The sequence below is a fragment of the Candoia aspera genome, chromosome 2 (assembly GCF_035149785.1).
Source record: "Candoia aspera isolate rCanAsp1 chromosome 2, rCanAsp1.hap2, whole genome shotgun sequence".
Lineage (NCBI taxonomy): Eukaryota > Metazoa > Chordata > Lepidosauria > Squamata > Boidae > Candoia > Candoia aspera.
Window position 1 is genome coordinate 55,838,920 of NC_086154.1, and position 27,851 is coordinate 55,866,770.

General features: G+C 38.0%; 2 protein-coding genes across 2 annotated transcripts in view; one reads left to right on the top strand and one right to left on the bottom strand.

Annotated features, from left to right (window-relative positions):
- The window catches only part of PFKFB4 (6-phosphofructo-2-kinase/fructose-2,6-biphosphatase 4), a 76,670-nt gene extending 69,615 nt beyond the window's left edge, over positions 1-7,055 (top strand). The window contains exon 14 of the mRNA XM_063291865.1: positions 2,275-7,055. Coding sequence (XP_063147935.1) covers positions 2,275-2,334 — 60 coding nt within the window. The 3' untranslated portion in view covers positions 2,335-7,055. The remainder of the gene's footprint in view (positions 1-2,274) is intronic.
- Positions 7,056-8,972: 1,917 nt separating this feature from the next.
- PRKCD (protein kinase C delta) overlaps positions 8,973-27,851 on the bottom strand; it is a 68,210-nt gene continuing 49,331 nt past the window's right edge. The window contains exons 10-18 of the mRNA XM_063291870.1: positions 26,912-27,008; positions 25,457-25,578; positions 23,313-23,486; positions 22,440-22,531; positions 14,227-14,289; positions 13,201-13,339; positions 12,308-12,496; positions 11,233-11,361; positions 8,973-10,632 (exon numbers count right to left, since the gene is read on the bottom strand). Coding sequence (XP_063147940.1) covers positions 10,474-10,632; positions 11,233-11,361; positions 12,308-12,496; positions 13,201-13,339; positions 14,227-14,289; positions 22,440-22,531; positions 23,313-23,486; positions 25,457-25,578; positions 26,912-27,008 — 1,164 coding nt within the window. The 3' untranslated portion in view covers positions 8,973-10,473. The remainder of the gene's footprint in view (positions 10,633-11,232; positions 11,362-12,307; positions 12,497-13,200; positions 13,340-14,226; positions 14,290-22,439; positions 22,532-23,312; positions 23,487-25,456; positions 25,579-26,911; positions 27,009-27,851) is intronic.

Genomic DNA, 27,851 nt, shown 5'->3' on the forward strand with positions numbered 1-27,851 from the left:
CTGGTGACTTGATTAAAGCATGACTCCTACTGATCCTTTTTCAGCTGTCTTGTGTTTCTGCATCTTTCAGCTCTGGCCCTTGACCTGCTGCAGTGGATTTGGGAAGACTCAGGGAAGTCCTGATCAGGATGTAGAGTTGCATGTTCCCAGAAGCAGGTGCCAATTCTTTCACACTTGTTCTGCAGAGTCCTGTCTCTGCCCCCATCAGGCTCTCATGGCTCATCCTCATCCAGCCAGATGACCATCAGATGGCAGCAAAGGCCCAGTGTTTTATGCATCTCTTTGCTGCCTTCTTGTGGCTGTCCAGAATTTTGCATGCAATACCTCATCCTTTAAGGTTGAGCCCTCTGTGGGGATCATAATAGCATATCCCAGCAATTTCTTCTTGACATAATAGGTCTCCAGGACCTTATGTTTAATTCTGTCATTTGCTTCCTGGCAGTTATTCAGATTGAGAGGGGTGCTTAACATTTTTTGATCTCTGGATGGATTCAAAATTTTGACAGCCATGGCTTAGGAGAAGGCTGGGTGATGCTGGTGGAGACAGTGCTTGCCATGATGGATTTGCTAATCAAAGAATGAAAAAGTTGGTGGAGCAGGGAGTCTGATGGGCCTTAAAGGAAGATCTATTTTGGGGCTTGAATTTATAACCTTTCTCTGCTAGCCTGTTTGAATGTAGGTCTTTTGGTAAGAGGCTGTGCTGTTTAATAGTTTGCTTGATTCAGGGTTGTACTTAATGCAAGGTAATAGGAATTAAGCTACATGTGCTTTAATGTGTCCATTTAGTAAATACCAACCAATCTGCAGCATTTAGCAGGATATAGTCGGGTGGTGGCACCTGGAAAAAAACCCTAGAAAGCCTATGTGTAGGAGAATCAACATTTATTTACAAACCCTCTCTAATGAAGGAAAAACTTGAGCAGTATTACTGATGAAACTGCCATGTCATTTCCTAACCTGGGAAGTTGTGGTATTTCATAGATTGTAGCCTAGAAAAAACGGTTTTGGTTGAAAGAGGAGAGGTAGGTAGATTTTGACTTATGACTCTCAGAAGTTGTGATTCTCCTGTGCTTGTTCATGTACGTTGAAAATAAAAACCTTGCTGTCTTGTTTGGGTTATTTGAGGAGCTAAAAACGTGCTATGCATGATCCTAGACTCATGTTGGTTAATGGTGAAAAACAGTCTTCTGCATATACTTAGTGAAGCCACTATGTGGGCCCCCAGGTGTTCATACTGAATGAAACCCATTACATTGCCATCTCTTTTGTTGGCAGTAACTTGAGCTTGTGAAGAAGAGCTTATTGACTCTGTCAATGCAGTGGGCAGCTGCCATCACTTAGTGGATGATCTTGGACTCTACTTTTTATGAACTCTCCTGCTCCTCAATTCTAGCGTTACGAGAGAATAAAAATTGTTGACTCTCTCTCGTTATATAATCTGTTATTTTATACAACTGTAACTTTTGGTAAAGTCCCTGTCATGAGTACTGATGGTAAGCAGGACGGGGCCCCTTTCCAGGGGGTAAAACACATGCATAGTTTAGAGGCTTTGAACTTTCTTTCGAAGAAACTCAGAGCAGACCCGCCTTGATTCTTGGGTTTATCTGAGAAGGTTTCCCATGGCCTTTCAGTTTGGCAGGATTGATGTCCTGTCTTAGAACAAAGATGGTAGCTTGAGTCTCTAGTGTTTATTGTCCTTCTCTACTAGACAGAAAATCCTGCCAAACTGAAAGGCCATGGGAAACCTTCGCAGATAAACCCAAGAATCAAGGCGGGTCTGCTCTGAGTTTCTTCAAAGGAAAGTTCAAAGCCTCTAAACTACGCATACGTTTCCCCCCTGGATAGGGGCCCCCTCCTGCTCACCATCAGCACTCATGACAGTCCCAAACCCCAAACTTTGTCATCTTCCTTTATGGCTTTCTAGTCATGATGTCTACATATTTTACACCATATCTGATACTGCTGGGGAGCATGCATCTCTAGAAGCACCTCTGAGAATACAGTGTGGATCTGCAATAGTAGTTCATCTTCAGAAATATACTGTATGTCAGGAATTTATTAGGTCTAAAGATCTCTAAAAGCGACCAGTCTGTGGATGCAGTTAAGCCAAATTACTGATTTATTGCAGCTTACATGGGCATTTTTCTTGAGAGGTTAGTCTCAGTGAAGCCAGTGAGGTGCAGTCTTAATTCCCTAAGCTCAGTTCAGTGTACATTTCTTTGGAACGTGAGCAACTTAAAGCTTGCTAACCAATTCTTTTTATTTTATTTTCAGAATGTGTGTGTGAGCCGTTCTCGAGAAGAAGCCTTGAGGACTGTACCTAACCATTTGTAGCTCTCTGGACTCCCAGCACTGTCCCAGGCTGCTATCCAGTGTCAACATTAAGGAAACGTCTCAGGGACACAATGATGAAAGCCTCCAAAGGAGGCAGCAAGCAACACAGAAACGCACTCGCTCCTCTTTTAGAGCGGATTTCAGGGCAAACTGAGCATTAGAGGCTGAAATGTACCAAGTATTCATGGAACACAGGAAGGAATTAGTTTTAACTTAATATATGTTGTCTTCAGCCTGTCATTCTTGGTCTTGAATCTAACATGTATGAATTGTCAGATGTTATTTTAAGATTCTTCTAGAGTTAGAATATTTTCCTAAGCTGTTCTCTCTGTTAAAAACCATCCTCCTCTAATTATTTTATTCAAATCTTATGCACACAAAATCTTATGCACATGAAAAATGTTTTAAAATATTTTGTCTACCAGACAGGATATCCATCTCCATCAAAATTCATTCCAGATTTTTTTCCATTTTGTAATTACATTACTTTGGTTGATAACACAAAAAGCTACATTTTTTTAAAATCAAGTCAGCATTACACAGTGGAATATTAAAATTTCCAATTTTTGGTGGTGGGGAGGAGGAAATAATGCTGTAGTTGTTGGTATTTATAATAACACCAACTTTCTAAGTAATTTTATTAAAGGTTCCATTTCCATTTTTGCATCTAAAATATTTTTTCTATTACACGCCTACACTATGAAATGTTTCCAGAGCCTCCTGGATAATGTATTCAAATGATTTTTTGATAGAAAATATGAGTAAATTTCTTTCTACTTCATATACAAGGTAAAACCATTTTCTAAGTTTTTTTTAAATCCCTAATTCCATTTGTGGATACTGATGAATACTCTAATTAGCCAGAATTGTCCTGCGTATCATTCACAATTTCCATAAGCACCATTCCATACATTCATCTTCAAGGAGACTCCAATAAAGCTTGTGAAAATTGAAATAATCTTACATAGACAATAATAAGACAATAAAATAAGAATATGGAACATGGTAGTTGGAGGTTAGATAACCTTATTAGTGCAATGTGCAACACCAGTTTTGAAGAATACAAGTGATTAAAAAATGCTCTAGTGAGTTCATGGCATTTATGAACTTCTTCCCTTCTTCTTGAACCAAAGACACAGATAAAGTATTAACTTGCTCTGAGTGGTTTGTGGGGGCTGGTATTAGTGATTCCATCCATTTTGCACTTGAAATGTAGGCAGAGGTAAGATGAAAGATTCTTTAGTGGAGGAGCTGGCAGATGTCATGCCCTAAATACCATCCTACAAATTCATGTAATAGAGGTGGAGTTCACTCCCAAAGAAAATAACAATGACAGTTTTTCAGATTGTCTTTAAGATTTTGCAGGACCATCAATTCTTACAAGATTTCATTCAACTCACGTTCCTGTCCGAAACCACCTGAGATACAGGTAGTCCTCACTTAATGACCATTCATTTAGTGATGGTTCAGACTTACAGCGGTGCTAAAAAAAACAACTTACAACTGGTGCTCACACTTAAGACTGTCAGTGTCCCCGCGGTCACATGATCATGATTTGGTCGCTTGGCAACTGGTTTGCATTTATGACCATTGCAACATCCCATGGTCACATGATTGCCATTTTCTACCTTCCTGGCTGGCTTCTGGCAAGCAAAATCAATGGGGAACCATATGACCGCTTAATGATCACGTGGTTCACTTAATGACTGGTGATTTGGTTAATGACTGCTGCAAAAAAGGTCATAAAATTGTGTTATATTAGCTTAATGACCACTTCACTTAGCAACCGAAATTCTGGTCTCAATTGTGGTCATTAAGTAAGGACTACTTGTATCAGTGTTCTTGACTGAGGCGTTCATGCAAGAATTTCAAAATGCCTAAGATTTGGCAATGGCACATGATTTCTGCCTTTTAATTTTTTTTTAATGTTTTTAGAAATATTAATTGGAGGTGCAGGCACTATGATATTTATAAGTGCTTTGTTGCTAAGCCCTGATTTAGCATTCTGGCGTTCTTTCACAAAAGAGAACCAGCACATTTATCATCATCAAAATCTTTGGAGATTAGCATCTCCCGCTTCTCCTCCTGTGTGGTTTGAGAGGAAGTCATAAGAGAGATGGAACATAGTGCAAAATGTACCCCTGTAGTTGGATTCTCAAAGATGCACAGAAGAACGCAGGTTAATTTGCAGGATTTTAGGATCCTGCTTTCAAATGGAGTTTGTACAGAAGAGTTTGTCTTTGAGTTTGCATGTTAAGTCATGTATATATTTGTATTAAGCCATTATATGATGTAAATATTTGTGTAATAGAAGTTGAACAGATTAGATACTTGTAAGTTCTTGAAACAAACAGTTTTGTCCTCTCCAGTTGGAAAGTGTTTTTTACAATTTCACTGTCCATATAGGTACCTTTCTGAACCATGCCATCTTCATGGTAAAAGTTCTGTACACGGTACAATGTTAGCTTTGCAAATGAGGCTCAAATTGCTTCTTTATTTTTATGTAGCTGGTGCTAGAACGTAAGCTGTTGCTATGCTGTGAATGCCTTGTTTTGCAGTGGAAATAAGCCAGAAAGTGAAACTTACATCAGAAAGACAAAAAGATGGTGTTAAAATGGAAATGGCTTAAACCACGTATAAAAAGTGCTTGATCTGTATTCTATCATAAAGTAATATATATTTGCACTGTAAATTATTTATTCAGGTAGATAATTATTTACTGTGTTTACCTGACTGGAAGATACACTCCCCCCGCCCCCAAAATACCCTTGAACCTTAGCCACTGAGAGGGAAGGTGCTGTTGAAGGTAGCAGGTAACAGAGGAAGAGAGAAGCTTGCTTTTCTGTCATGCTCAGACGGGGCTTCCCTCTTCTTTCCTCATCCAAATATCTCTCCCAACAGTTTTCTTGTTTCCATTTTCTGGTGAAGCTACCCCAAAACTCTGCTGCATGCACTCTCCCCCTTTTCCCCAACTTCCACTGGAAGGAGGGAGGGGACTCAGTGTATGTGTACATACATGTTTCTCTGTGTAAGACTGATCTCTGTGTGTACGTGAAAGAGTGATTGGCATGCGCACACAGGGAATCAAGTTTTTTGGTTAATATTAATACTAATGCATGCCCTGATCCTGTCTTTATTTGGGCCATGCTTTTTAGGAGATACATAAGCACACCTACATAGATGCCTAACATACCCGGGTTATGTCATACACAAACATCGGAGAGGTGTGGACATCTCCTGGATTGGTTTCGTTTAGAGTGGCAACTATAGGCTTGACATGGTACAATATACTTGTCTATTTTTCTCTCCATTTACTTTTTCTTTGGGGGGATGGTTGCCTTCTCTTTGAATAAATACAGGTCCTTGGCTTATGTCCATTCAGTGACTGTTCAAACTTGTGACAGCGCTGAATGAATGGTACTTAAAACCAGTCCTCAGAGTTCCAGTTCCAGATGCCCCCACAGTCACGAGATCACAATTTCCAATGTTCCCTGCCAGCTTCCCACAAGCAAAGCCAATGGGGAAGCTGGCAGGAAGCCGGAAGTCACATTCACATGAGGTCCTCGCTTAACCGCAATCAGGACTGCCAGAACTGCTGTTGCTAAGTAGCACAGTCACATGGCATTATGCTTTAAGACCGTGTCGCTTAGCTACAGCAATTCTGATCCCAACTGCCATCATAAATAGGACTGCCTGCTTGGTACTAGAAGGGACTGGGAAGAGCACCACAGTTGAACCTTAAAAGATGGGAGGTCTCTCTTATTCAGCAGTTGTGAACTTCTCTGGATATGGACCCTTGATGGGGTTAATTTAATTTTTTAAAAGTTGAGGGTTATCCAGAAGGAAAATGTGTAGATGTGTAGATCTGTTTTGAATCTTACAAGTGAATTTTACTCTTTTCTAAATTGGTTCAGGCAGTAGACTAATCTTTATTGAAAATGTATCATTTCTTCATAGATTTCCTTTATTGGAGAGAAATATTGGTTTGCCTCTCTTTATATTTTTTTAATGTGTACAATTCTGTGGCTAAATATTTAATGTGTAGTAGATATTTTTATAGGTTATATCTAAATATATTGTGTTAACAGTGTTTCCTTCTATTCAGAGAAAAGGTTATATAACAAAAAGTCATTGTATGCAATACAAATGATAAATTTATGTTGATACTTGAAAAGACTAAGAAATTATTCTGATTTAACAAGCTGTGATCTTAAATACAAAATTTGGAAGTAAACCTCTTGAAATTAGTTGCACTATCTTCCAAGTAAATGAGTCTAAAAGTTGAAATCTTAAAAACTGTTTACTATCAGCTTTGTCTAAATACACTAGTAATCTTCAGAATATCTGCTGCATATTTTGTTTCACAGAACTTACTACCTTTTTACAGAAACATGCCTGTAAATATGTGGATCTTAATCAAGAAACTGTTATTAGCAGCACTTCTAACTGTATCCTTTAGGGCAAACCTCAATCTGCATCTGCGTAACGTGTGATAATGCCTATAGGAGTAATGTGGAAATGAGAATGTTATAAACATTTTTTTCTCAACTTGTATGGTGGACCCATATGATTTTAAATTAAATTTTAATTCAGGTGTGACTGTTCATTTATTTATTTAATGCAGGTTTTTCAAATATACTTGGATAATTCATTACTTTCCACAAGAGATTAATCTTGTGTAATCTTTCTCCAAAACAATAAAATATTAGTTCTAAATTGAAGTATAATTTCTGTCTCGGGTTGAATTTTGGTACTATATTTAAGGTAAGTAACCATTAGACAAAAGTTTGTTTGTAAATGCAAGTCTGTCCAAGAAAGCAATTTTAGATGATATAGTTAGTACATTACTATATTCATATAAAATTAAAACTAAATGCAGTTTTAAAGTAAGATAAACTTGAGCAAATGGGCTTACTTTGAAGACTCAGAAGTTTTATGTCATGTATGAACAATTTGTGTGGAATTCAGTTTCCAAACTTGCAAATTTGGTGCACTGAATTACATAAATATCAATGAAGTTTCATCTGATTATCAAAAAGAATGCTTTCAGTTGTTACAATGTTTCTGTTGACTTTAAAGGCAATGAAACAATGTATGGAATGTGCTTGAGATTGTGACTTTGCCCTTTCTAACAGCAGTTGTGATTCTCCTTGTCCCTGTTGTATTCAGCAGCTTTGGACCGCACTGACCCATCTGGTATTACTGAAACTGCTCTGTGTGATGGGGGTAGTAAGGTTTCCAGGGGTTGTCTCTGGCCTGACAAGCTTCACCTGATTGCTCTGCTTATTCCATGGACCTTGAGCTTGTTTGGAGGTTCTAGCAGGAGAACCATCGTACACCCTTGAGAAAAGATTGGCATGCTCCTATCTGGGATAGTTGTCCTCTTCCACCAACTGCACAGCTCTGGGAGGGATGCATATGGAGCAGTGAGGGAGGAAGGGGATGCCTGCCTAGCCAGCCAGATTAGCCAAAACAACCCTGGTGAACAGTGGGGTGACAGATGTCACACCCTCATTGCCCTCACAGCCTTATTCTATGGAACACATGCAATGGGCCCCTGACTCCTCCAGCCCATGCTTTTCAGCATCCAAAGTTGCATCAAAGCATACAGAGTGAAATGTCATTGGCATGCTAGTGACACTGCTCTCTATGCACAAATTAAAACTATTTTTCCTAGATACTTAATAGCATTAAGTTAGTTTTAGCTTGATTTGGTCATCATCTACTGATGATTTTTATTAATGTATTGATACAGTTTTGTTTTGTTTATAGAAGTCACAGTATTCTCAATAACCAGCTGCTGGTTCAGCTTCTACACAGTATAACTTCAAATAGCTTTTATGTTTAGATAATTAGCTGTTACTGTGAATAATCTAAATTTGAAATATCTAGATAAAATATATGAACAAAAGTTATAGCCAAGAGTTGGCAACATTCTATCCTAAGTCTGTGTTTCTAATGCATCAATAGTGCTAATTAGAATGAAAATGAGAAGTGATTGAACAGGTGGTACGCTACTATTTCAGTACGTAATATTTTGCTTTTAACTACAGCACCAGCAGCCCAGCCATATACTCCGAAGTAGCAGTAGCTTCATACAGGGTGGTCACTTTTACAAGGCCTTTAATTTCTGTCAGGTTAACTAAGCTCGAGTTCCATTGCTTAGTCCCATGTAACACTGTTACATAAAATACTGGTGTTAACAGCCAACTCTTAAGCCTCCGAGTTCATGATGTAGAACATTTTGCATTTTATATACTATTCCTTAATTTTCTGGTTTCAGCATTCTGTACATCTTAACAATTCAGCTGGGTTTCTCTTTAATCTTAACAAAAATGTCAAATCCAACTGTTATGAAACCCTCCAGGCATTTGTGCCCTAGTGTCATCTAGAAAGAAAAATGGAGCAGAGCCTGCTGTTAGGCAATTAAGACAACGATTTGATGCATCGAGGTGGTTCTAAATTGCATACTGTTTTCCACAGAGAGGGCTTTCCTTCTTTTATACCATTCTGCTACCTTTCTAGCTTTTTGAACTAATTATTACAGAATTTGGGTGCTGATTTGTAAATGTATAATATACATAATTAAAAAGCTGAGACAGTAACTTTTAGATACAAGACATAAAAATCAGGCAAAGTGGGAGAACGACAGAACACAGTTCTTTATTTATATTTTAAGTGTCACCAAGTCTTTCAAGAGTAACAATAAAAAATCAGCTCCTCTCAGTCCTCAAGTTTCAGCTCTCTGTTCTATACATGTTACCATTATCTGTCTACTAAAAACAGATTTTGTTTATAAAGTCAAAAAACAAAGCCTTAGCTTGTCATAACAAACTGCACATCTAAGTATTCCTACAGAAACCAGACACAATCTCACCAAGGATCCTTAAGTGAAGACACAGCTTATACTGGCCTACCCCAATGGGCAACCTTTTTCAATTGGTAGGTGCTACTTGAAGGCCATGTCCAGTAACATCAAAGTGTCTGTGGGTCTAAACTTGTTCAATTTGTGCAGATTGTGAGGGGTTACTAAGCAGAAATACAAGTTTTGCCTCACAGAAGCTTAATGCATCTACAGTATTCCCACTCTGTTGTAAAAAGGTACCTACAAAACTCAGCTGTGTGCTTTGGGGTCTTCCATTTCTGATCTACTCCAAAATCAAAATAATGCTTAAAATGTTTTCAAATGAGCTGAAAGTTCATGCAGCCAGGTTTATTTTCTTTGCCCTTGTCATGGTCTTTGGAAAAAGATGCCCAATTTGTTTCAGATCTGTTTGCTCAGAAATAACTCCTACTGAATTATGGAATTTGCTCCATCGTGTGTGAATTTCAGTTTGTAGATACAAGTTTCACCAGAAATATTAACAGACTTGCGATGCATTACAATTAGCAAACATACTATATTATAAACTTCTGGGTAGTCTTCCTTATTTACTTATTAAATTCGTATACTGCCTGACTCCCAGCAACTCCAGGTGATTACCCAACAATACATGTGTTCAAGGTGCCACCAAAGATTGTTTTTATGCTAATCAACTAACACAATTACGTGTTGTGGAAATGAGCAACAAAAGGGCACTTTTTAACATTTCTATTTCATTATTTTCAGTAAACCTTTATCCAGGAACTGAAAGAAACTATAGTTTTAAGGAAGGATGTAAACATGTTACAGGATGCCCCGTAAAGCAGTGTGTTAGCTGATGGCACTTACTAAAAATACCAATATTTGAAGCCCAGATTTAATTGAATAGAATGCCAAGTCATTTTGCTTGATGAAAATTAATGTGTTAGCTGTCTCACTGTATTTAAAAGATATCTTTATAATCAGTATCTCCCCTCTTAAGCAAAATAAAACATACCCCCAATATATACAGTGTCCAAATAGATAACTACATTCAAATAACAACACACATACATCTACACTTTCCCAGCTGCAGAGAAGATCACCTACACATGATTCACAAGGATACTTCAGCCTTGCAAGACAAAGTTGCTGCCAGTTGCTAAAGAATTAGCAGAAGTATTATTAATCACTACACAGTTGGTCATAATGAGGTGAATGTCTTTCAGTCACATTCCATGTGGAGAGCTGGAAAGCTTCCATTAGGGCTGTACCTCAGAGTTCAGTTTAATTATTAATTATTTCTCCAGAATTCGCTCAAATTTAGGGTTGATAAACGAGAAACCAGCAAATGCAGACTGATCCATAGAATCTATTAAGTTTTTGTCACTGTGCGATAATCGAGGTTTCTCACTCAAAAACTCTCTGTCAAAATTGTTATAGTCACCTGCTGATTTCTGTAAAGAAGAAGAGAAGCAATTAAAAATAGCTGAGATTACCTAAACTGCCTAGATCATTATACAGGGTGTCAGATCCATGGAGTGATATGTCAGTCTCTGTTTGAGAGGGAAGAAGGGCCACCAAACAACCCTTTGGCCATTTTGATAAGTGGCCATGAGCAATTTAACTCAACCTATTTCATAGACTCTTTTCAGGGAGGTTGTGACAATATAAATGGGTAGGCCAGGAATGTTTAAAGAATTCACTATTTGCAAATTCTAGTATGAATGGATGCCCAACTATCTGTCAAGTATATAGCTTAGAACTTAGTTATTTACTGGCTTTTACATTTTTCAATGTTTTTGACACCTTTTAAAATGTTGGGGATATCTCGAACTTAAAACTAGTTTTTTCAAAAAATATATGCAAACTAAATACTATGGTGTTACAGGTAAATATATGCACGTGTGAGATGGAAACAATGATTTACTCATTCTTCTAAAGTGATCTCCACGCATTCTGCCTTTCGATCCAGTTTCAGTGAGCAGAACACACAAGATGAAAGCATCACAGTTCCACGGTCTGGAGTACGTGGAATAGATGTTAAGGCTACATACCACTTTTGGTTTGAAAGGAGGTTCCATCTCTCTCTTTTCCAGTGCTGCCCAATTAATTGCTTTGAAAAAAGGGTGATCTCTGATGTTTCCAGTTATTCCCAGTCGCTTTGTTGGATCTCTTTCAAACAGCTACAAAATAGGAAAATATTCTTCATTCAGTTACTGTGACAAACTACAGTTTTGAAAGAAACAGTATGTTTTTAATAGCTATTTAGATCACGGACAGAGAACCTGTGTTCCTCCAGAAGTTGCCAAATTCAGCATCTCTCGTTATCCTGGCTGGCAGTTCTGGGGCTTACAGTTTAGGAATTTCCCCAGCTTCGATTTAGGTAAGATGCTGAAACTGCTATAGCAGACAGCAGTCTACAGAGCTAAAGCCTCTAATTTTAGTCAATATTGGGTCTTATATGGATTCTGGAAAGGGAAATTAGATGTAAGAAATGCTTTCTCATTTACTCCTCTCAATGGAGTGATCTCTTCTCTTGCTTGAGAGATGGTACATCCTGTTTTATTATTGAAGTCTTTTGGCCACAAAGAATGGCATTCTGATCAGGACTGGGGAGAATTTATTTGGCCCACATTTTTAAAGTGAACTGATTAGTATGCAAAACAGAATGCAGAGTTTTTATAGATTGTGCACTTCAAATTTGCAATGATGTTCTTGTCTTTGAAACATTATAGACAACCTCAATTAAAAATTCATGCAGGTTTTGAAAAACAAATTTGCAGACAGAAATAGATTGATCCATGTATCTATCATATGGGCATGTTGGCAGCCAAACAACTTTAGTGCATGTAACATCATTCAATAAACCAAAGGAACATTTGACCACAGAACTGCATGTGACTATACAATACGCAGAAGCAACAACCAAGACTGCACTCCTGTACCTTGGCTGCTTCACACACACACACACACACACACACACAATTCAGAAAGGAGGAAGGATAATTTAAATTTCTCTATAAAAGCACCATGAACAGCTACTTTAGTGTATTAGATTGTTAAATTCTAATAGTCCCACCGTTCATTTTTGTATACAGAAAACATCTATTAATCTTAGCCAATATGTACCTTCTCTAGTATATCCTTGGATTCCTTGGTAATCCAACGAGGGTAATGAGGAGTATCTACTCGTATTGACTCAAATAACTCATCTTCATCATCACCGTGGAAAGGAGATTGTCCAATAAGCATCTCATACAACAAAACTCCAAATGACCACCAGTCCACAGAAAATGTATACTTCAGGCCTTGCAAGATCTGTGGCAAATGTAAGAAAAAACCCAAACAGGAAATGCAACAGAAGGTTTTCTCATACATTTATTTGTGTGTGTGTGTGTGGTTTTTCATCCATAACAGAAGGATCAGCAGTACTTAGGCACCTTCTCTGATGTGATAGCTGTATTCAAATGTAACCAACATTCCCTTCTAGGAACAAGCTACAGCAAGATTTGGGCTCATTCTCTTCTCTGACATAGAAGAATCCTGAGCGTTTTGCTTCTGTTTTAGCTGCAGTTTATGGTTACACCTGGATCCTGATTAACTGAGGCTCATGTGGTTGCCATGCATGAATAACTTCATGAAATCGACTTATTTCAATAAACTGTTTTTAAAATTAAATATGTTGGGCTCAAATGTAATGTTCATCACTCAGCTACTGATTTCCTTGTCACTTTGCCAAACAAAGATAGGGACGGCTTGATAGAAATATCGATCAAATATGCTGCAACTCTAATTTATAAAAATAGACCATATTTATTATATCTGAAGGCAACTGTATATTTTCAAAGCAGATACCATTTTTATGCTCTGAGAATCATCAAAATGAAAACACTCTCCAGCTTGCAACCACCTACATCTGCAATAGAAGTAATACATAATATCACACCCACACAGAGAAAGATTTCTTCAATACCCAAATGAGTATTTGAAATACTAGTATCCAGTACATGTGTATGCCTTACTTCAGGTGCTATATAATCTGGAGTACCACAGAAGGTTGTTGCCTTGTTCTCTCCAAATACATTTTCCTTACACATCCCAAAGTCAGCTATTTTGATGTGGCCTTCTTTATCAAGCATCACATTGTCTAATTTGAGATCCCTGTATGAAAAAATAAATCCATAAAAGAATTAAAATAACAAACATTTACATAAAAGATCAATCTTACATAACTACACCCTCAAACAGGGTTTAAACAGGGTTAGCTACTTGAAACAGGGTTAGCTACTGTTGCTTCCAGATCATCTATACCTCTCTAGCACCCTGAGATTGTACCATGAAAATCTGGCAGAAAAATGACTTAATTTCAGCCGCATTCCCATCCTTAAAATCTTGAAAACAAACTAATCAAAAAGAGCTGGAAAACTTTGGTCCTGTCACTCTTGGAGATATTACCATCATGTGAAAATCCAAAGGGTTATGGCTGCTCATCTCCCAAACTCCGTCTACCCAGCCTTAAAACCTCAACTCTGCAGCTGTTTTCCTGGTTCTTAATGTAAAACCTGAAAGCCCTAACATCGCCGTTTCTTTAACTTCACCAGCCAGCAAGGTTTCTCCGATTAAATCAGGCTGAGAACAAAGCTGCTTTCTCGATCTATAAGCCAAATTTGTGTGTTTGAGAGGAGGTCAGTCTAATGAAATGTGGGCAGAAACGTGATCCATCTCCTTTACCACTCCAGCGAAGATCAAGTGCTACAGTCCTGGGACTAAGTGCCTGGCAACTAAGAATGGGAAACAAAGGCTCTTCTATGTAATGTAAATAACACAGCTTTACCCATCTTGCTAATTGTAATAATTACAGATTGTTCTCAAGGGCTTTCTGAATTGCCCCTTTTTAACACCTCTGGAATAGAATCAAAATTTAACAGGGAACAATTCCTCATGACATATACCACTTCATATTAATCACAGATTCCACCAATTTCTCAGCAAGGCATAACTGTTAAAATATTTTATGAGACTCTTGCTAAGGTCAACAAATCACTCACCTATAAATAATGCCTTTACTATGAAGAAACTGTAAGCCGCACAGTATTTCAGCTCCATAAAACCTGAAATCAAGCAAAAAACACTTTCAAACAATGAAGACTTAAAGTATTAGGTTTTTCTTTTTTCTCCCTAGCATTTTCCTGTGGGTGCAGGGTCCGCTATTCAGATCAACTGAATGTTGATTAATTGGTTATGATAATTGACCCACCGGCTTGTCACCCAAGCCTGGCTGAGAGAGAGGGACTGGCCCAAGGCCAACCAGCCAGCTTTCAAGCCTAAGGTGGGACTAGAACTCTCCGTCTCCTGGTCTCTAGCCCAGCGCCTTAACCACCAGTGCAGACTGGCTCTCACACTTAAAGTATTAGCATATTATATTAATTATATCATACAATAATGTATCAGTGATTGTCTTTTAATACTGTATTAGCTATGTTTCCAGTTATTTTTAGAAATCTTTCCCCATCAGTTTAATGTTGTAGGATCTGCTTAGCACCACTTCCTCAAATTGCCTCCCCAATTGTGTCATGCTATTAATATGCTACAGTAATTAAATCCCTCCCATTTAATCTGGCTCCAGACAATCGTTTCTCATTTTCAGCTCTCATCCTAGCCAAGCCTTTTGCTTTACACAACTAAAAAGCAGCTCTTTCTTCTTACATACAAATAAGGTTTTGTTTTAACACAGAAGGGGGAAAAAGGCTGTCTTGGAACATTTTTTAGTTAAAAGAGTTAAACCAGCCTCTCTAATTAAAAAAAAATTACAAGTTTGCATTGCCTGCAAAGGAGAGATGCTGGGATCTACCACCATTATTTCATTTTTCCCGCCCAGGAATCTGTGTCTCTTCTTTCCTTCCTTTCTTTCTTTGCTGCCTTTGGGTCAGTGTTGACTCCTGGTGGCTACCTGGACTAGTCCCTGCAGCTTTCTTGGCAAGATTTTTGGAAGTGGTTTGCCCTTGCCTGCTTCTTCCTGGGGTTGAGAGGAAGGGACTGGCCCAGGGCCCCCCAGCTGGCTTTGGGACTAGAACTCCCAGTCTCTTGGCTTATAGCTGGTGCCTATACCAAACTGGCACTAGGTGCCTTCATTTCTTAATAGTGAAGAATGCCTCAATCAACCTAAAATGTTAAGATTTGCCTGGGTCCAAAGTAATATGGCAGCAGCCCAGGCCTGACTTGGAGGCTTTATTTAGAATCATAATGTATTTAAGTATACTTCATTATTTTAAGTAAAACCTTCCCTATTACTAACTCCTTTGTAAACTCTTTTGGCAGTTTAAAAAGCTCTATTATGGAGATGTTTGAGAAAAAGAATGGGACAATTTACAAATGCATTGATACCAGACTGGGGATTAGAACAGGCAATGCTGCAGAGAGAGGAACAAAGCCTGCATTATAACCAATAGGCCCAATTAGTGCTGTGGGATTGAGGAACGCTAGCCTAGAAACTTTGTGCGAATATGTAAAGGTTGCCAGAACTGTAGGTAATAATTTAAACCCTTCTTTCAATAATCCTGCTTCTAATAAATCTCTCAAAATAAAAGCACCTCCCTTCTTCGCTACACATAGGATTTAATAGCCAAACTGGAAGGTCTCATAACAATCTTTCTGTTCTATTCAAATTCAGGGAATCCTGATATGTAAACCTAGTGGTTTTTCTTTTTCCTCTGCAGCTTATATTAGCAGTGCAGATATGCAAGCCTGAGGATACTTTCTGCAACTTTTTTTCTTAGTCTGATACCCTCTAATGCAGCGTTTCTCAACCTCAGCAGCTTTAAGCTGTGTGGACTTCAACTCTGAGAATTCCCCAGCCAGCATGCATTCTGGGAGTTGAAGTCCACACATCTTAAGGTTGCTGAGGTTGAAAAACCTTGCTCTAGTGGCTCTTCCAATCTTTCCCTACAGCAATAGCCCTGTGCGGTAGGTCGGGCTGAGTGACTGGTCCAAAGTCCTCCAGGGAGACTCTGTGGCTGAACATGGACTTGGACCTGAGTCTCCCCACTCCTAGCCCAACACCTTAACCCCTACTCCACACTGGCTTTTCTACACAAGTAAACAACTGTACGCGGTCCAGGATACAATTCTAATACTTTTGGAGTCACACCCCAGAAATTCACCGGCCACTCCAAAGCGCACTTGCTCGCAGAGCATTTCAGCCTGCAGTTAGGTGCCTGGCAAAGGGAAGAGCCTGCACCGCTCTCATCCTCACAAAGGAGAAGTAAGACGTGGCTCGGGACAGGCCTCCCTCTCACCCGACCCAAGTCTCTGGCGAGTGGGGGAACTCTCCCCTTTGGTGAGAGGCAACGGCTTCTCAGCCAGCATGAAGGACTACGTATTACTGGGGAGGAGACCTGGGCAGAGAGGACAGCAAAGGGATTTGTTTGTTCAGGCACTGAACAAAACGGAATGTTTTGTTTTTAAAAACGGAAACATTTCAAAAACATTTTCTGGTTTCTGTCTAGTTTAGGTAACTCCTTTCCATTTTATTAGGTTATTGTATACTGTATATTACTTTGTTATCAGAAAATGAAGGATGGTATAAACATTTTTAGATCAATCAATCATTCTTCATGCTGAATTCCCTTCTCTGTCAGGTTCTGCTCCGACACACACACACACACACACACACACACACAGTTCAGTTCAATTTTATTACGGTCACTGACCAGTACAACACACACACACGTCAAAACATCAGAATGCATTGTTGTCGCAATAACTTACACTACGGGCTTTGTGTGAATTATGCTCCAAACTCTCTTTAGATATTGTGGTACGGTAAAACTTTAAGCTGACAGTGACTTGTAGTAACTATTGCAGTCATTTCTCTTGAACATTTAGTTTCTGACAAAGGAAATATTCTGCTGATTTTGCAAAGATACACAACTTCTCTGGGATGTTACTTTACTGTTTATTTCAAGTACCATCACCCTCTGCATTCTCTACAGAAGGAGTTTGTAACTGCTCCCAGAGATATCTGATGTTTCTAACCGCATTCAAAATCAAGTTATCTACTTCTTCATTTTAGTAGTGGGGCAGAACCTTTAAAGTGGCTTCCCCATGTGAAAATCCTTCCTTGGGGCAACCTAGCTGGCCTTCAGCATCTCCAACATGGGGCTCTCCAGCCCTGCTGGGACTCTCCCTTGCAGAATTCCCAGCCCAGTACATCTGGAGGGAACAGGTGGGAAAAGCTGCCCTGCTTTGTGTACTTTGAAAATGCCACCATTAAGAAACATTGTGAGCTGGCAGCCAATGCTGGAAACAGTTTTTAGAGGGAATGTGTTGTATCTTCCCCCATCCCCAAGGCCTTTCATTGTCTTCCCCAACTTCCTCTCTCTTTCTTATTGGTCTTTCCTGAAAAATAAAGAGGCAAAGGCTATCATTTTGGTCCAGGCATGACTTTGTCCAATGTGGCAAGTGCTCTCTCCAAATGATTATTTGCTGATTCTGTCCCAATAAGCTCACACAATATCACTTCTTGTTTGGACACACTAAGCCTTTCCCCAGTGCTCTCCAGAAGCATTTAAGCAAATCTTCTTCAGGCACAGGCAGCCCATCATTGGTCTGGGTTATGGGCAGCGTAATACAGCATATTTGAAGGGCACTGTTGGGAAAAGTGGATTTAGATTTAGAAAACAACATTGGATGTGAACACAAGTATGGAAAGACAGGCAAAATATGTCCCATTTTCTTGCCTGAGATTTAGAGCTTATAAGAGCCATCTAGTTATGTATTTGATATACCAATAAATGTGCCTAATGACAAATATGACCCCTTTAAAAATTCAATTACATGAGACATAAAATCACAGAGTTGGAAGATGCCATTCAGGCCACTGAGATTCACCTTGTGTTCAGTGCAGGAATCTAACAACAGGAATCTAACAACAGTAAAAAAACATAAAAACCAGCACACTTCCATTTTATCTTAATTCTTTTCAAACTCTTCTGGCTGTGCTGGACACAACACAGCTCTGTCTGAAATTTGTTATTTGGGGTTTCAGATGCTGTGACTCCAGGGCTGGAAAGGGGAGGGGAATGGCAGTGTTAATCCTCTGGGAGACTCTGATGGCCACCAGATGCACCTTATTTGTGAAGCTGGGCTTGATGTGATGCTGTTGTACCACCCTCACTGCTGCATGACAGCATCCTTGACTGAGCTGCTTGATTTCACTGCTGAGTTGGTGGCTGATTCACCCAGGCACTAGTACTGGGTGATTTCAACCTTTCCTCCCTGGGGATGGGGCTGGAAGCAGCTTGGGATTCCACAGTCACTGTAAAAGTCTGTCCTTCATAGACAGGAGGAGTAGCAGCAGCAGACTAGGCAATGGTCAGATAAGAGGTAGCTTAGCCTGCAGAAGAAATGGGGGCATGGCAAATGTTTCAGAAGGGACCCCCCCCCTTAGTTTTTTGGACTGTAAAGGCAAGTTGGGGGGGGAGAGATGTACTTTCAGACTTGCAAGATTGATGTCAGCTCTTAGGTGTAGTCCAGACAAGAAGCACCAACCTTGAGTACTAACAGTTAGTACTTAGTTGAGTACTAAGGTTACAGTAACAGTATCTTGCAAGTCTGAAAGTACATCTCTCATGCCTTGCCTGAACTTTCAGCAGCCTTTGATACCATTGATCATAGTATTTTTCTGTGTCACCTGCAAGGGTGAGGAATTTTGCAAGGGTTCTGCTACTTCCTGAGCAGGCTATTCCAGTCAGCAGTTATGGGGGAGGAGAGGCTGAGCCCTCAGGCACCCCAGTAAGGGAGGACATCTGCAGCAGAGAGTGAGATAACATCATTATGCTGATGATAACCAGCTGTATTTCTCCACCTTGGGCTGAACAGATGATGCAAAGGAAACCTTGATTCAGTGCTGGGAAACTGTCAGGCTTTGGATGGGGAAAAACAGGCTCAGGTTTAATCCCTGCAAGGTGCTGTGGCTGTTGATTCAGAAGCCATCCAACTCCACAATTATTCCAACTGACTCTGTATGGGCTGCTCTCACTGTAAAAAAAGTAGGGTCCTAATCTGGGGGTTTCTCAAGATCCACTCTTGATACTCCCAAGAAACTGCCTGTCCCACATTCAGGACCTTTCATTCACCTTGTATCATTCATTAACTTTCTTAACTTTTCATCATATACAATTAAATCAATTATGGTTTTTTGAATTCCTTTTTCATGCATATCCATGGAAATGCTTAAACCATATATGTATTTGAGACAAGTAGACCTATATCTAAGCAGATTAACAGTCAATATTCTTATTCATTCTTGGGACTCTAAACAATGCAATAATTTTCTCTGCACTCTCATCCTATTTGAATTTTATTTCTGTCTTCCAAGGTATTATCTGTCACACCCAATTCTGCATCTGACAAGCATTCCCTTCACCTCCTCATCCATTTAACAGACAATGTTGAACCTGCAGTCCATGACTGAGCCCTGTGATGAATTATTTGACTCTTCCCTCTTGTCTGATGATGATCTGTTGACAAGCAAACTGAATATGGTTTTCAAACTAGTTGTACATAGATCTGCTTTCCAGGTTATACATAACTAGTTGATAATTGCAGTGTAAAAGGATACTGTATCACATTACTTTGCTAAAATTAAGCTATATTATGCAGCATATCTATTATTATTATTATTATTATCATTATTGCCACCAGAAATTACAATAGTTGAAGAAAAGCAAGTTTTACTTATAGATGTGGCAATACCAAATGACACTAGAGTAGCTCAAAAAGAATTGGAAATTATTTTCAGCCTAAATCAGTCCACTGCATAACCTTCTTCACTGAAGATTATGGACCGTAATCTGTGACACTGGTCCAATGTGGGCTGGAAGGTAGATGTTTTTTTCACTTCCTGATCTAGTGCTGAGAGAAAGCTATTGGCCCAAAGTTATCTTCCGTGCCTAAGGGAGGACTAGAATTTCACCACTCTGGCTCTCTACCTGACAGATTTGCTTTCCAGGCCATAAATCTACAGCCTACCCACAATCCATATGTAATTATGGGATACTTTCCAGCTTGCTAATTGTAGAATAATAGGATACTCTGTCAGATTACTTTGCTTAAGGTAAGATAAATCTACAGCCTACCCACAATCCATATGTAATTATGGGATACTTTTTTTAGGATTAAAATTAGGATACTAAAATTAGGATACTAAGCATCCTAACTTTAAAAAAAAGTGGCAATTAAAAAATGCTGGTTATTACTGCATTCTTACCAAGGTGCTTACAGTTTCCCCCTTTTGAAGATAGGGGCATTCTCTGATCAACAGGCACTTCATCCACCCTCCAGACATCCTCAAAGGTCATACCTAATGGTTCTGCAAGACTACCAGCAAATTTTGTCAGTGCCCTAGGATAAAATTCATCTGGCCTTGTAGATTTAAGCCAAAGTAGGAGTGGGTAGCTCTCCCTTTTCATTTTATCAATTAGCATTTTTTATCTTCACTGAGAAGTGATTCCTTCCTCTTTTATTTTGAATATACTGAATACATTTGGAGATGTCTTTTCGGTTGTTCTTAATATCCGTCGCAACTCATTCTGAGCTTTAGTCTTCCTGATATTATTTCTACAATTCTGGGCTACCCTATGTGATGAGGTACCTCTTTCCATCTCTTATATGTGTACTTTCTTGTTCTGAGATTTTCACTGTTTTTTGTTTTTTGTTGGTGTGTGTAGCTACACTGGTAGCTTCTGCTGTTCTCCATCTATTTTCCTCAATGAAATTATTTGCAACTGTATTTTTGGTATTTCCATTTTTAGGAATTCCCATCATGAACTCCTTTTCCCATTAGCTACTACTGCCATGGAAAGTAATTATCATTGTTCCAGTTTTTTTAAAAGTTGTTTTCTTGAAGGCAAAGATGGATGTTTGAATATACTCAACACCTTTGAAAAGCACAAGTCTGATTACTTCATCGCTTTCCCCCTCCTGTTACGGTTACAAATCAAGGATAGCTGATCATCTTGGATCTTCACTTACTCTTTTAAAGAAGACAGTTGTCAGCAAGTCAAGACATCAATGTCCTGGAAGGACCAGGCTTGGCAGAACATTAGGTTAATTAAAATCCCCGGTTACTGTTCTGGAAAGCATCCTCTACAACTTCTTGGTTTAACAGGCAATAGCAGAACCCAACAACTGTTTTTACACTGTTCTCGCAATATTTTAAACCAGATACTACAATGCTGCCAAAGTCATTCATTGGGATTGCTAAGCAGGTATTGATTCTTTTAAAATATTGTGCAATTTTTCCTCCCTTTCTATTACTTCTGTACCTTTTATTTATTATTTTATTATTCTACTCTAGAATAGTTCTGAGCAGTGTACATTGAGCATATGATACTCTTTTCTGGACTTGTCTCCTTCTTTTCCATCCCTCCATGACCCTAGAGTACAGTTGCAATATTTATTTTATTTTATTTTCTATCCCACCTTTATTATTTTTATAAATAACTCAAGGTAGCAAACATACCAAATATTCCTTCCTCCCCCTATTTTCCCCACAACAACAACCCTGTGAGGTGAGTTGGGCTGAGAGGGAGTGACTGGCTTTCACCCAGTCGGCTTTCACGCCTAAGGCGGGACTAGAACTCTCAGTCTCCTGGTTTCTAGCCCAGCATCTTAACCACTAGGCCAAACTCACTCACTTTCCTTACTATGTTTACATGATGGTTTTCTTTATCATAAGATGGAAAAAAATATCCAGTAGTTGTCTAGAAATAGCCTATTGGTTATAATGCATGCCAAATAATTGAATCAAAAACAAATAGTTATTATAACTAAATGTTTCTTCCAGGATCAGAAGTAAAATGTCTTCCAACACCAACTGCTGGAGAATATGAGTTTTTTATAACAATGGTATTGTTTAGCATATGTTTATGTCTGGACTTTGAAGAACCACCTGGTCTGTCGTTATGATAGCTGAACACTGGATCAGGTAAGCCATGATTCTGATCCAGAAAGACTATTTGAGATTAACAGACTATATTATTTCATATATGTTTAGAAAATAGCATAAATAACTAGCGCAGAGTCCCTCTTTGGGGGGAGATGGGCGGTAGTACAAATCTGAGAAATAAATAAATAAATAAATACCCCTTATATAATTAATTAATTCTCTCCTTTATACCCCTAAAACACTTGGGCTTTCATATTTTTTAAAACTGCCTTCTCCCAAATCCCAAACTCCACATTATGCTATCACACTTACGTAGCCCGGAAAAGATCAAAACGACCTTTGTCTTGTATGTGGAACATTAGATCTCCGCCATTGAGGAACTCCATAACAAAGAACAAATGTTCCTATTTATAAATGAGAGAAGAAAATATTAGCCCTCACACAGCACCGTAGCTGCAGCATGAACACACAGTTCTTCAAGTGAGTCCAATCACATATGATGGAAATGTCTTGCTGAAAATCTTTATAGTAGTGTCAGACCTATTTTAAAATAAAATTAGAGGACACCATTCCCACTAATTCATTTGCATAACTCAGAAGAGTTAACAGCAGCTCAAAACAACAGCTTGGAGATTACAAGAAGTTCCAAGCAAAGTAGCTGTAGCCCTTGCCACCTCAATTTCTTGAAGACAAGACCATTAGCATGCAGGTTGAGGGAGGTGGCTGGAGGACACTGCCCAGAGACACCTAAACCTGGTCTGAGATCCAAGCTACTTGTACATGAAGACAATGTTCCATCATTTATCTCTATGTTGTGATTATTCAAAGTTATGGATACTAATAGAAATTTGCTGAGAGGTATGAACCTTAGAATGCATAAGTGAGGCTAAAACAAAAATTAAACTTGATATGATCTATTTACATTTATACATAATTAAAATAAATATAAATATGATTCCTCCCCAATCATATATTTAATAATTTTCCCTTTATGTCACATTAAAATGTACAATTCAGCAGAAATTTATGGAAGTCCCTGGATGCCACAGTTAAGCTTTTAGAGGATGCATGTGCTCCTGGAGTCCTGAATTCTGCATTTCTGTCTTAACTAAATTGCATTATTCATCAAATAAGTCTCCAATACACTTGTCATATCAAAAAAGTTAATTAAATATTGCACTATACCTTAGTCTGAAAAGTGCAGTAAAGATGTGTAAGAAATGGGTTTTCCCATGCAAGTGCTAAGACCCGCTTTTCCACCATGGTACATTCCACATCATCATCAATAAGTACCACATCTTTTTTCAAAGCTTTTACTGCAAAAAATTCATTCTTCCCCTTAAGCTCAGCAAGTAACACCTGTGAGATGGAAGATACATTCTGTATACTGTAGTTGACTATACGAGCCTTTCCAAATGTTAAATTCCTGAAATTGTCCTTTTGTTATCCTACCAGGATCATCCAGTCCTTGAGTAATTGATAATTGTAGTCTATAACCACCAACTAGGTGGCAGCACCAAACTGATTCTCTCTGATCTCAGAAAGCTAAGCAGGATGCCCAGTTGGAGATCCCCAATAAATCCCAGGGCTGTAGGATAGATTGAGAGTTGAAAAAATATATTGGAACAAGGCAACAACAACTACTTCAGTAGCGTTGCCAAAAAAATTACATGAACATGTCTAGATAGTCATTGGGAGTTCAGCTCAATTTGAAGTATTCTTTATTTTTATGTAGTCTATCAAAAATCCCCTTGCCCTGTGAGGTTGATGAGCAAGATGACAGGCATTCCTTGCAGTTTCCCTCCATGCTTTAGAACACATTCCCCCACCCCCGTAGCAAGCTTAGTTCCTTCTGCCAAATTCTTGTACATCCAAAAATAAACTTCTCAGAAAGGCTTCTCTAATCAGATTTATTAAAAGAAAAAAGATGGAGGATTTGGTTACAGAAATCTAGACCACTAAATACTTTCAGTTTTAGGACCCAATTTATCCTTGAGTTTGCTGGGATGGAGTTTTCTTCATTATTTTAGTAATAAAATGAAGACTTCAATGAACAGGAGAGCTAGTTAGCTACTTTCCAGGCTATGGATAAACATACAACAGTTCTGAATTTGCAGCGTTTTCCAAAATTGCCCTTCTCTTTCTCAAGCTCTGAGAAATCCACCCCTTCCCTCCTGATGTTCTACAAGATGCTTAGAAACATTTTATTCTACCATGTCTTTGGATCTGATTGATTCTGGGCAACCATTATGGCTAGATTTATTTATTTTAGTATTACGTTAAATACGAAAGAAAGAAAGAAAGAAAGAAAGAAAGAAAGAAAGAAAGACAGACAGACAGACAGACAGACAGACAGACAGACCGACCGACCGACCGACCGACCCTTGTGGCATTGATACCTAAGAATTATTGTGGCCTCAGCTGTTATTGATTATCATTCTTTAAAATATTTCTATCACTGTCTGTCATATAATACATCCCTGACTATTGCATAAAATATAAAAATATATACTATGTTTTATTGTATTTATAGTATATAATACAATACAAGAAATAAAGCAATGTAAGAATGGCTGTGAATAGTTTATTTACAGGAGATCTCAAATGCTTAAATGAAAAAAGACATTTCAGCAATCCTCAAATTGTAAGGAGAGAGCATTTCAAAGCAACACAACAGAAAAGGCTTTCTTCCTAATTGATGGGTTAAAAACAGAATTTTCTCAGATGTGTGAAGTTCTATTCAATTGGACAAAAGCAATGAAATGGAAGAGTTTTAGACATTTTTAATTTTTCTAGGTAAAGCAAAATTGCATGAAGTAAAACATCCACTTCAAGTCAAGGTGATATCTCAAATTATTGTACAGTACTGTAGTTAAATGCCAGCACTTTGAAAGAAATTCCTTATATCAACTGAGCAGAATCAGATTTGCTAAAATTCTAGTTCAGCAAATCCATACTAGAGATTTTCAACTGAAACTTGCATTGGAAAGTTCTGGGAGATTAATACACATTCCTACTGTTTCTGAATGCTGCTTTTTACACAGGATTGATCAGTTCTATCACTGACCAATTTCAAATACGCCACAGCACCAGTGGTTTACAGTCTATATGCTCAGAAAAATAAAGATAAAAGAATTGCATTCACATTATAACCCCATTTAAATAGACACATGCATCTGTAATTAAATATATTAAATTAGATCAATATACCAAAATATGTTCGTATTAAAATAAATAGAAAGTTAGTAATTAAATATTCTATATAGAAAATAGATACTTTAAATAATAAAAATAGATACTTTAAAATTTTTAAATTTCAACTTACTTACCTTTCCAAAGCTCCCTTTTCCAAGAACCTTATGGAATATAAAACTATCTATGTTGAATTTCCTCCGACAGGATAGATGTGAGGGTGATCTTCCCTCCCACAGCTTATCATATTCATTACTGTCTGCAAAGACAAAATGAATAATCTATTTCATTTAAATATTTTGTATAGTACTTACAGCTCATAAGGCATTTGGTGTAGCTTCTGCTATTACTATCATGTTTACGTGCATGTGCATTCTTGAAACTGTAATTAAGGAGTGATAAAATTTCAGAAACATCCTGTACACCCATGGATTATACATATATGGGTTCTGAACCAGTCACTTACTGAAGTTCAGTAAGCTGTGCATTTATTTTCTGAACTGTCAAAGTGAAAGAGTTGGCAAAGTGTGAGATTTGATCCTCTTTTCATATAGGACACTTTGAGAGGGAGGAACAATTTTATCTAGATTTTATTAAGCCATCCTTCTGTGTACATAACATGTAATAATTGCAACAACACAATCACCCTAACCAAAGCATGGTCCACAAGAATAAAGAACAAGTAAAGCCATCAACCCAGCTTCTTCTCTCATCCTCTAGCCAGGATCCTTCAGATTTTTCAGTCTATACAGCAAAACTCCCTTGCAAGTAAAAATGGCATTTGTGTAGTGCCAACATGACAGAAGAGTTGGCACCCAATGGCTGCTGTCTGGAACACACTCCAGAAAGGCCCATGCTAGCTTCAGATGGTGAAGGTGGATCTCTGATGAGAAGGTGGGACTGGAAGTCCAAAGCCAAATGTGATGTTCTAGGAAAGATTCTTACTATTCTTTATCCAACTTCACAAGACTGCAATTAAACTGACTAGCCCTTGGCAGAGACCTCTTAAAAAGCCACACTAATTCTTGGATGCAAGGGCAGCACCATCTATTTGTAAAGGCATTGAACCAAAATCAATTCAAGTTTAAAAACACAACAATCGAACTGATCTGTCCTGATGCAGAATAGTTATGAAAAAAGATTATTGGCTCTTCCTGTACTTATGAAATTACTTTTAAATAACGCAACAAAAAATATTCACATGCTACTATTTCAAAGTAGATTATAATAAAAAAAATTTAAAATTATACAAAATATTGGTTGTACTGAGTCCATTATATACATTTAAATATCTGAGCTGCCTGAAATATCTCTGAACTGCCTGTCATGCTGTGTGCCTCCAGGGAGAGAATAATATTAAAATATAAAATATACAACGTAAAACACAATACAACATACACAACTTATAAATCAGAGGCCATGACTAGTGGAGTTGTACCCTTGGAAGATGTCAATTGTCAAGTTGAATTAAAATGTTTTATCTCTACTGGAAGCTAATTTCACTGAGCAGAAAAAGCCATTCTGGTTGATGCCAAATGAATATCTACAAGAAGGGGCAATTCAAAATGAGAAGAAACAGAATTTCTTTTTACCTGTCATATCTACACCAAAGGCTTTAGGTTTCTTGTCAAAATCCTGGTAAATTCCAACACTCTCTGCTGGCCCTGAATCAGATTTTCTGGTAGACTTCTGAAAAGAAACAAATATATACTCCGATTATTTTGGCAGTAACATATCTTCAAGAAATAAAAATGGAGGATTTTAAAAGATACTGCATTTATTTTCATAGTTTAACAGACTCTACAAATTTCTTTAGCATAACATTTGTGAAGGCACAACAGTACTTTCTATGAGCTAGGAATAGCGTATTCCCTGTTCATACAAGCTGTGCTTGCACGTAGGGTTTTTTTTTTTGGAAAAAGATAATATGTGAATAAAGGTAATAATATTAAATATTATGCAAGCAATTATTTATGAGTACATAAGGTGGAAGCTTTTTTTTAAAAAAAAATTCATTATTGCTAAAGCCTCAACTGATCTATATATTTTTCAAATAGTCTCCTTTATAAAATTCTTAATTTGTTTTTTTTTTCCTCTTTCTCTCACTTCCTCATTTTCAATTATTTGGCTCCTATTTTTCATTGCCCAAGACATCAGGTTCCTTCAAGTAATGTTTGTATCCTTTTTCTGCTGCTCTCAGTTTCTTACAAAATTCACTCTTGAACACAAAATAACACAAAATAACTATACAGCATGTGATACTGGGGGCTGCAAAGAAAATGGGACATTACTGAAAATTGGAGAGTCTCTTTAACATGAAGCCCAGTCATATTTGGATCTGAATAGTGTTTTTACAACATTTTCTGAAGGAAATCCAGAAGATGTATATAAAAACAAATCAGTGATCCTTTGTGAGGATATTTTAAAATTAGATATTATAAATTATTAATACTTTTTTCCTGTTAAATCTGAACACTTTTTCTTCCTAGTCATATATCAATGGATTGTACTTTCTGACAATAACTACAGGTC